The sequence below is a fragment of the Zeus faber genome (genome assembly GCF_960531495.2).
Source record: "Zeus faber genome assembly, chromosome: 20".
Taxonomy (NCBI): domain Eukaryota; kingdom Metazoa; phylum Chordata; class Actinopteri; order Zeiformes; family Zeidae; genus Zeus; species Zeus faber.
In genome coordinates, this window is record NC_137207.1 from 19,278,470 (window position 1) to 19,288,209 (window position 9,740).

Genomic DNA, 9,740 nt, shown 5'->3' on the forward strand with positions numbered 1-9,740 from the left:
ATTTACTTTTTGTCCTCAAGCGACTCAGATGTGTTGGAACTGTCCTGGGCATAAACTGCTGTGTGATAATTTGACTTGTAAATGATTCCAGGAATCCTTCAAGTACAATATAAACACTGTGTCACAGACAGATAAATATATGGATACTTTATTGATCCCCAGAGGTAAATTGCATTGTCACGACAGCTCACATAAACAATAGGCAATAATAATAAATTCATATGAATAAAAATATGAAATAAAATGGCAACAATCCAGCCACTTGCACTACCGACAACACCTACCAGGGCCACCACCGGACAGTCGGATGTTTTTTGTATTCGGTGTCAAGCCGAATTTACCCCCTCGCACCCGACTTCGGATTCATGCCGCCCCCTGGCGTTTTCCCCAAAAGAGGTGACGGCTCCGCCGGTTGGAGCCGTCGGATTCCCGACTCAATTTAACCTTTGATTCAATTAATAACTTAGGCGCATGAATGGTGGTACTTTAATCCTCTGTGCCTCCGGGAGGCCGCTAACAAGCGTGAGCGTCCCGTTTCGTTGCAAGCATGTAACAATGCCGCCTCCATATAATCCGCTATCTGCTTGGTGTGTGTGTGTGTGTGTGTGTGTGTGTGTGTGTGTGTGTGCGTGTGCGTGTGCGTGCGTGTGCGTGCGTGTGCAGATTGCCGTGAGATGCTGCTGCCCCTGATGACGGAGCAGCTGAAGTTCCACCTGGAGAAGAAGGAGGAGCTGAGGGCCGGCTGCCAGCTGCTCAGCGACATCCTGGAGGTGCTCTACAGGAAGGACGTGGTGAGGACACACACATACACACATTCATTTTATTTTTATTCTCTGTTATTCCCTTCTCTATGCAATTATTAGGATAATTGCATGTTGCCTTTTTTTATTGGTCTTTGTTAATTTTGTTTAATTTTCTGTTTGATTTTAGGTTGATTTTATTTTAGGGCTAGGGTTAGTTTTTAGGTTTATTATGTACAGTGGTACCTAGACTTACGACTGCATCTACTTACGACTAATCCAAGATACGAGCAGCGATAGTCGTGCAAATTTGTATCGACTTGTGACCGACTGCTCCAAGTTACGACCGTGGAAATTTGCAGTCGGCGCGTCGGCGGCCAGTCAGCAGTCAGTCAGTCAGTCAGTCAGCAGTCAGTCAGCGGGCGACCTACATAGTGTGTGCACGTGATTAGTGGCTTATCGATATTTTTTTCATATTTACTGTGTTTGTGCTGTGTATTTTGTTTATTTTCACCCTTCATGATTTCATAATTCATATGGGAAAAATTGCTTCGACATACGACTGTTTTAACATACGACCGTTCTTATAGAACCAATTACAGTCGTAAGTCGAGGTACCACTGTACAGCTATTTTTTTTTTTTTTCAGCTAGTCCTTCATTATCCCTCCCTCTATCTAATTGTGTAATTCTTTCGGGTGAAGCATTCGGCTGTTCACGAGGCACCATCACCAAGGATATATAGTTAGAGCTACTGAACTGAATTTCCACTCCTGAGTTCTTTGCACACGGGATACACTTGGGATTTGATTGTCATTCATCAAACTCTATTCCTCGTGTAGGAAGGTGCATTTGTTTTGTTTTTTGGTGCGCATCAAATACCCCAAAACAAATGGAATCATTTTCCAAGGGTTTTCAACCACAAGCTTTGATGTTTATAATTCCGCAACAGCCTCGTGTCTAAATATATCCCATAAACACCCCAGATACATCAAGCTGAGAATGGCAGAGGCAGGGTTTGTTGGTGGTGGCAGGGGGGGGGGGCAGTTTCTCCAAAATATCTGCGTCATACCTGACGCACTGAAAGGATGAAGATCTGAGGCGTCGAGATCCTGGATCGGTTTGTGTGTGTGTGTGTGTGTGTGTGTGTGTGTGTGTGTGTGTGTGTGTGTGTGTGTGTGTGTGCGCGTGCGCGTTGCTCAGCGTGAATTATTGGAGGTTTATAACATCGTCAAATATACACCAATCAACCCCCAAAAAAGGAAGACATTTCACTAATTAATTGACCAATATGACAATGACCAAAGATTAAAAATTTACTAAGACATAAGACAAATTGTCAATACAGATTAGACCTTAACATTTCACACTGTGCAATAAACCTTAAAACTTAGGAGGAAATAGAATAATGGCAATATACATTATCCCCCCTCAAAAAATTGAAATAGGCAATATAGAATAAACGAGAGAACTACCACAATAAAATAGAAAAAATTTCAATATGTAAAAAAAACAAAAAACAAATCACCCAACCCCTTCAAAACCCAGACTGCAGGATGCAGTCTGACTCAGACCTCCGCTCACAGGCTTCGTCCAGCAGAAAACTGCCCCACTTTCCGCAGCATCCAATTGGCTGGCACCTTGTGGTGTGTGTGTGTGTGTGTCTGTCTGTCTGTGTGGGTTTGGGTGGGTCGGTGGGTGTCTTTTGAGGTCCCCCACCACCACCCTCCAAAAGGCGGAGATTCGTGATGTATAAGTAATGGTCAGGGCATCAATCTCGCCCGATGTGTTTCTGTCTGGTAGATGTATCCTCGGAGCAACTACCCAGAAAATGCTGTCAGGCTTGTGTGTGTGTGCGCGTGTGCGTGTGCGTGTGCGTGTGTGTGTGTGTGTGTGTGTGTGTGTGTGTGTGTGTGTGTGTGTGTGTGTGCGCGCGCATTCCTGAAGGATTGGCTAGTTTGTATTCTCATCAGAAGAACCAACACGGACATACTGTACTGTACATCCTGCTTCATATTCAGAGTTTTGGATTTTATTTTATTCCAAAATTCTTAACCAGGTCCTTGAGGTGCTTGAAGTGCTCGAATTTCAAGTTCAGATATTTAAGCCCTCGAATACTTGGAGAATAGCCCCGTTTGTGCGGAAGTGCTTGAAAAGTCCTCGAAAAAAAACGTGATCACTGAAAACCTGTGCTATTCCCTCAGGGTTTGTCATTCAAATCGTAATGTGATTTAAAAATTCCAGAATCGCATTTTCGACGTAGATTATGCCAGGTGATTGCCGGGATTTATTCAGGAGCGATCTGCTCCACAGCAGAGCAGCAGCAGGAAACGGAGTAAATTAAATACATCTCGAGTTTTTATTTGCTTTGTTTGGAGAAAAGATCACTCTGATCAGAGCTGCAGGTAGTGATTTACCTTTTACTACCAGCGTTACCATCTGGCAAAAAAATAGCATCTCTTTTTCTGCACTTATTTTGGTGAGTAACGTAAAGTAGTGTAATAAATAACTTACTGTTTATTATTCTAAAGTCTAGATTGCTAAAGCTCTTAACTGTTTAGGTGAATTGTTTAAATATTCTCATGTTTTTGTTATTATTTATAATTTTTAATATTCCAATATTAGTTCCTTATTGAGAAACAAGTTTTTCTTGTTTTTTTTTTCTTTTTTCTAGCCATTGGTGCTGGAAAAAAAAGTTTATACCGAAAATCGAATCGGGAAATTCAAATCGCAAGTCAAATCCAAACGTGGATTTAGAGAATTGCGACACCCCTATTAATAATGGATATATAGATATACTTAATAGACAATAGACTATACCTAAATAATAGACAATAAGGCTACAGATATAAAATATTAGAATTAATAAAGACCATATAAAAAAAGGTGTTCTGTTTGTTTCGCGTGAAGTCCTTGAAAATAGAAAAAAATTGCTCACAGTATTGGAAAGTCCTTGAATTTCATTTTGTAATGATAGAAGGAACCCTGCTATGGTAAATACACTCAGTGTCATAAGACGTGAACTGATTGTGTGTGTGTGTGTGTGTGTGTGTGTGTGTGTGTGTGTGTGCAGGGCCCCACCCAGTGGCACATCCAGATCATCATGGAGAAGCTGCTGCGCACGGTCAACAGGACGGTGATCTCCATGGGCCGTGACTCACCGCACATCGTGAGTCCCTCTCTCGGTCACTCTCTTTAGCTCGCTCGTCCACTTTTTCCTCTCTTTCTCTTTACGTTGCTCTCTCATTCTTTCTCTCCCTCCCACTCTCTCTTTCTGTCCCTGTCTCTGTCACTCTCCCTCTCCCTTGCCTTCTCGCTCTCTCTCTCTCTCTCTCTCTCTCTCTCTCTCTCTCCCACAATCTCTCTCTGCCTCCCTCCCGCTGCAGTATCTCTTATTCTTTCCCTCGCTCTCCTTCTCTCGCTTACTCTCTCCCTCTCTTTCCCTCCCTTCGCTCTCTCTCTCTCTCTCTCCCACACTTTCTCTCACTGGCTCTGTTCTGTCTTGCTCTTTCTTTTCCTCCCCCTCACTCTCTCTCTCTCTCTCTCTCTCGCTCTCTCTCTGTTACAGTTCCTATCAGTGTTTGTATTCCGTCTTCTCTTTATCATCCTGCACATCCGAGCGCTGAATCATAAGCTACACCGTCACATCATCCTCCCCCCATGCCGCCATCACCCCATCACCCCGTGCAGCTCAAATTCCTCTAATTCCCGCCTCCAACTTGTTGTTTGTGTGGAAGACACCTTCGCCGTGTGCCTTTGATCTCTTTTATTTTATTTTTATTTTTTTTTCTAATCCCGTCTGCTTTTTATCTTTTATCTTCAACCGTTAAGAGGAGACGCTGTTGTTGCTGCTGTTTATCTTTCGCCTCATCATAATAATAATGGAAAAAAAAAAAAAAAAAGAGCGTTTCTGACGTGTAGATGACTTACAACCCAATTAACGCGCTCCATCCGTCACGCTGTATATACGGCGTTCGCCTGCCGGCGCCGTCATGCGTCGCCCTCGCGAAAACGCTCAGAATGAGAATATCAACTTCCTGTAACTCCGCGCCTAGGAGGGAGGGAGGGAGGGGGGGGAGGGAGAGGGAGAGAGAGAGAGATTCTTCTTTCAGGTTGGTTGATTTATCCTGTGTGTGTTTAGTATGTTTGGTGTGTGTGCGCTTGCCCTCCACTAGATCCGCCGTGGTGCGGCAAATGGCTGTGCTTGCTTTAATGGAAGGTTATCTGATTTATTACCTATTGCTTGGCCCCAAACTGACTGACGGCGAACTAATAAAGACATTGGTACCAGGAGTGTGTGTGTGTGTGTGTGTGTGTGTGTGTGTGTGTGTGTGTGTGTGTGTGTGTGTGTGTGTGTGTGTGTGTGTGTGTGTGTGTGTGTGTGTGTGTGTGTGTGTGTGTGTGTGTGTGTGTGCGCGCGCGCGCGCGCGTGCGTGCGTGCGTGCGAAGAGTGAAGTTAATGAAATTCACAGCCTCATCGTTTTCCTCTCATCTGTCAGTCCGTCGCTCCACTCCCTCCTTCTCTCGGAGTTCCTTTTTTTTTTTATTATTATTTTTTTAACAATGTCGTAACCCATGCGAGATGTATTGTCCCTTTTTTCCGCTTTCCTCCTTTTTTTTCTCCTTTTTTTTTTGTACAATAAAATGTATTTCCAGATTCTATATGAATTCCTATCGGCCGGTACACTTGCCCGCTGCTTAGGATAAAAGGGCCCCAACACCTGTAATGGTGGCAAATATGAATCTCCATTATCCTCTATTACACTAAGTGCTTCCATTTCACGCCCCCTCCCCCTTACGCACGCACACACACACACAACTTGTCCTTCCTCTCCTACAACGGCGTTTTCTGGATGCTGTGTGTTTTTTTTTTTTTTTCTTTTTTTTCCTGGACGTGTCGTGGTAAACGTACTCGACCGCTCTCTGCTTAATGAAAGCTGGAAGGTCACGGCGGCGCCTCCTCCTCTCTCCCCCCCCCTTCCTCCCTCCGCTTCGCCTTTTTTTCTCTCCCCCCTCCCTCGAGCGCAGGAACCGAACGAGCCTCCCCCGCCCGTCTCACGATAATCCGCGAACAACGCAGATCGTTTTGACGCCGTTCACGCGCTTCCCCGGTTTGACCCTCTGAACCACCGGGTCTGAACCGAAACTGATGTACGGGGTGTTTCCTGCAAAGAGGCTTGTTTGTCTCCGCGGCTGCTGCGTGCAAAGGGATGAGAACCCTGTTGGCTTGTGTGTGGTGAACATGCCATTAAATACATGATATAATACGTTATGTAATGCAAGATTATTTTCTCCCTTCTCAATAATCAAATCCTACCATGGTTATAACCCCCATGCACTGCTTTTTAAATCGGAGGGAAATCAAAATGTTGGTGTGATTACCAACCCAAATACGTGATTAATTTATTTGGATTTAGAAAGCCCACCCGTCAACATGCATACCCGGGGGTTTCTTAAACGCGGGTGAACCCGCCAAAAATAGGTGGTTACGCCTCTCCCATTGCCATGTTCGACGTCACCAACGCGCTGGAAAAGGGGCGTGTCATGTTTCCAGTGATTGGGTGGGGGGAAACCCCCCCCCCCCAAAAAAAGCAAAACAAAACGGTGAAAGCACCTTCGGAGTATCCTGGCCGAGACGCAGAGACGCTTCTCCAGTTGGGAGGCGGGCTTGGGGCGGTGCCGGTGCGGCTCGAAGGGGGCGAAGCGGTCCCACTTTTCCCCAAAACATTGAGAACAGTGGGAAAACAGTCAATGACTTCAGATTTTTATTCAGGATTCTAAATCGGATATGAAATGACGGGACGATACACGGATATTCCTGTCGATCGGAGCCGGTAAAAATGCGTGACTGTTCAGGCTCATTTGTCCCGGGACTGAATGCCGGGTGTAGCCTTTCCCACTCAAGAGAAAAGCCAGATGGTAGCGGGTGTTTCTGGGTTTTTGTTGCATTGGGGGTATTATTGTGTCAACTAGCGGGGTGTGGCGGGGGGCGGGGCTTATTTTGCATATCCACACATTCTTCCGTTCTCCGTCAAGGCGTAGAGACGGTGCTGGGGCATTTGCAGTCGCCTCGGATGTTTTTCAGAGTTTAAAACATGTCGGCAGAGGATCCTTTGGAGTGTTTTGTTTCAGGGAGACGCTCTCTCTCGAACCTTTATTTAATAATGGATAAGGTAGCACTGAATTTCTGAACACGGAACAGACCCAGTTAGCGGCGGCGGCGGCGGCGGCTGCTGCTCCGCTTCTTCGTCTCCAATCACAGCAGATTGTGCTTGCTGCCCGTGCTGCAGGCAGATTGCGGCGCCGCAGTCAGCCGCACCGACCTTTTTCCCCTCGGAGTGGCAGCCTCTTAGATTCAGATTTATGCATTAACTTTCTTCTCCGTCCCCTGCATCCCCCCCCCCCCCCCTCTCTCTCTCTCTCTCTCTCTCTCTCTCTCTGTCACTCGCTCGCTCGTTCCTGTGCTGCCGATGACACCCGGCGAATATTGATGAGTGCGATCGCGGCGGCGGGTTTGGGTTCGCCGCCTGTCATCACCTTACGTAGTTTACGTATGTTTTTTGGGGTTTTTTTTTGTTTTTTTTTTTGGAAGCGTTGAGGTCCCTGCCTTCGCCGTTCACGCTCGCGCGGGAGTCGCGATCCACAAGGTTTCGTGAACACGCGGTCAAGCCCCCGCCGCCGCCGCCAAGTGGTGTTGCGTCATCCACGCCGGTCAAAGCGTTGTTCTTTAATATTCCTCGCGGCTTCCGCTTCTGGACACTCCGGCCGAGAAGGGCTGCAGTGTGTCTGTGTCTGTTTGGGTTTCACCTTGGCCCTTTATCCTGCAGAGTGCAGTAGGACTGACGCGGGGGCGGGGGGGGGGGGCGGCTGCGGAGGGAGGGGGTTGGGGGGGGCGGGGGTAATTCTATTGATTGACAGTACGGGGCTCTCGGGCTAGAACTCGGAGCTCGTTCTTTGCTGCATGCGGGCATCGACTGACCACTTTGCAACAGAGTTCACTGATGCCCGTTGAGGGCGGACCGCTCGCTCGCTCCCTCTCTCTCTCTCTCTCTCTCTCTCTCTTCCCCCCCCCCCTCTATCTATCCCTCATCTTTGTGTCTGTATCCTTGCGTTTGCCCTTTCTGTTTTCTTTTTAACACAATTCCAATGTCCATTCTGAGAATGTTATCTCCCTCCCTCTCCCTCCCTCCCTCCCGTTGTCTCTATTCCTCCCCCTTTTCGGCGGCTCCCTCGCCGGCCCGGGCCAGATTGCTGCAGAGCTCTGGGGGGGGGGGGGGGGGGGGGGGGAGAAGCGTAGTGAGATATGTCGCCGCATTGTAATGTCTCCAACGCCTGCACTCTTATCAACGCGTTGTCAAAGCGGCGGAGATCCCCGCCTCTTTTTGGCGCGTGCCGCTGGCGGAGGGGGCGATGAGCCGCGTCGTCGGTGGAAAAAGAAAAAGAAACACCAGAGCCCCAGAGGCCCACCTGGGACCCCACCTCCGGGTCCCACGACCGCAGGGTTGTGGGGACGTTTCTTTCGGGGTTGGGCTTCGCGGTTTAGCGTTGACGGCACCGCTCTGAGCGCGCCCTCCCCTCGGGGGTTACATGCAGAGGGTACCGCTGGCTCTGAAGCACCACCCGCACCCTCCGCCCTCCCTCCCTCCCTCCCTCCCTCCCCACCCCTCCCCCAGCCCGGAGCGGTGTCCTCGCCTCACCTCGCCCCTCTCCGGTGTCGGCCGCTCCTCCTCCTGCGCGCGCCGTCACCTACCGGAGCTTTTGTCGCAAACACATGGAGGAGGAGGGGGGAAGGGGAGGGGAGAGAAAGAGGCGTGCGGCGAGTGTAAGCCTCGGATCAGAAGGCGGCTTCTAAGGGGTGACTTTCATTTCGGCGCGAGGGGGCTTCTCTCGCCCGCTTATCCCCTCGCCGGCATTCTGTCCCCGTCTCACGCTCGGGCCGAACGCAGGTGCGTTTCTCCGACGCCGACAAACCAAAGAAAAGGAAAAAAAACTGGATTATTGGCCACATTCCGCCGACTTAACTTTCCCTGATGCCGTTCGTCTGGAGACGAAAGGTGAGGACGACGGCGACCTGAAACGTGACGTCGTAGTCCGGGAAAAAGCCGCCGTTGAAATATCAGGGCTCCAGCGCAGGATGAGACGGCCCTAATTTGACTGTAATAACACACACAAGTTTCACTTCACCATCTTTACTTTTATGTGAATATAAATATGGCTTATGGCATTTTAAGATGCTTCTCTCGGACCAGCGGTGATTTTCGCGAGGGAGGGGCGGGGGGAGGCGGGGGTGGGGGCGGGGGGGCTACCGGGACAACTACAGTCATCAAGAACTCTGTGGGATGTCAAGTTTTTGTTTTCATTTTTTCATCTTTTATTTTGTATATTAAATACCTCCCAGTGTTGTCTTTTCGTTTGCTTTTTTTTTTTTGCTTTTTTTCCTTAAAAACCTTATAAAATACACAGTATTGCACATAGTAAATCAATTGCACTTCTTTAAGGTACAGATAAACATGTCGTTATTTCGCTTGATGCTACGGTACAACTACTAAAGAATCCAACCCGTCATGTACAAGGATGAGCGGTGACGCATGGAGCCGACAGAAAGTGTTGTGGCGGTGCTTGTAAAGGTCCTACTGTAGGTCATAAAGCACTGATACCTGGTGTTTTGTTTTTTTTTGTTTTGTTTTTTTTTTCTTCTTTTTTTCCTCCTCGTTTTTCGACGTGTCAGGAGCAAAAAGATGAGGTTCTACGCCCTCAAACTTTCTTTTTTTTTTTTTCCACTTTCTCAATCGGGCAGTGTTTTTGGCTTTGAAGAGTGACCTCGGCTGCGTGATACTGTAAGCGTCTCTAACCTAATGGTGTTTATTTGTTATTATTATTCTTTTTTTAAGTATTGGCTGCTCTCCCTTTCGTTTAAGTGTTATTAGCCCTATCGGATGCTTATACAACGGATATATAAATATTATTTTGGCTGTACATAATCTTTTATCAAACCCTGCAAG

General features: G+C 47.7%; 1 protein-coding gene across 2 annotated transcripts in view; it reads left to right on the plus strand.

The window, feature by feature from the left end:
• Window positions 1-9,740, plus strand: part of dock1 (dedicator of cytokinesis 1) — a 191,977-nt gene that overhangs the window by 85,151 nt on the left and 97,086 nt on the right. For both annotated transcript variants that reach the window (XM_080021824.1, XM_080021825.1), the window contains exons 26-27: window positions 664-791; window positions 3,812-3,907. In XM_080021824.1, the coding sequence (XP_079877950.1) occupies window positions 664-791; window positions 3,812-3,907 (224 nt within the window). The remainder of the gene's footprint in view (window positions 1-663; window positions 792-3,811; window positions 3,908-9,740) is intronic.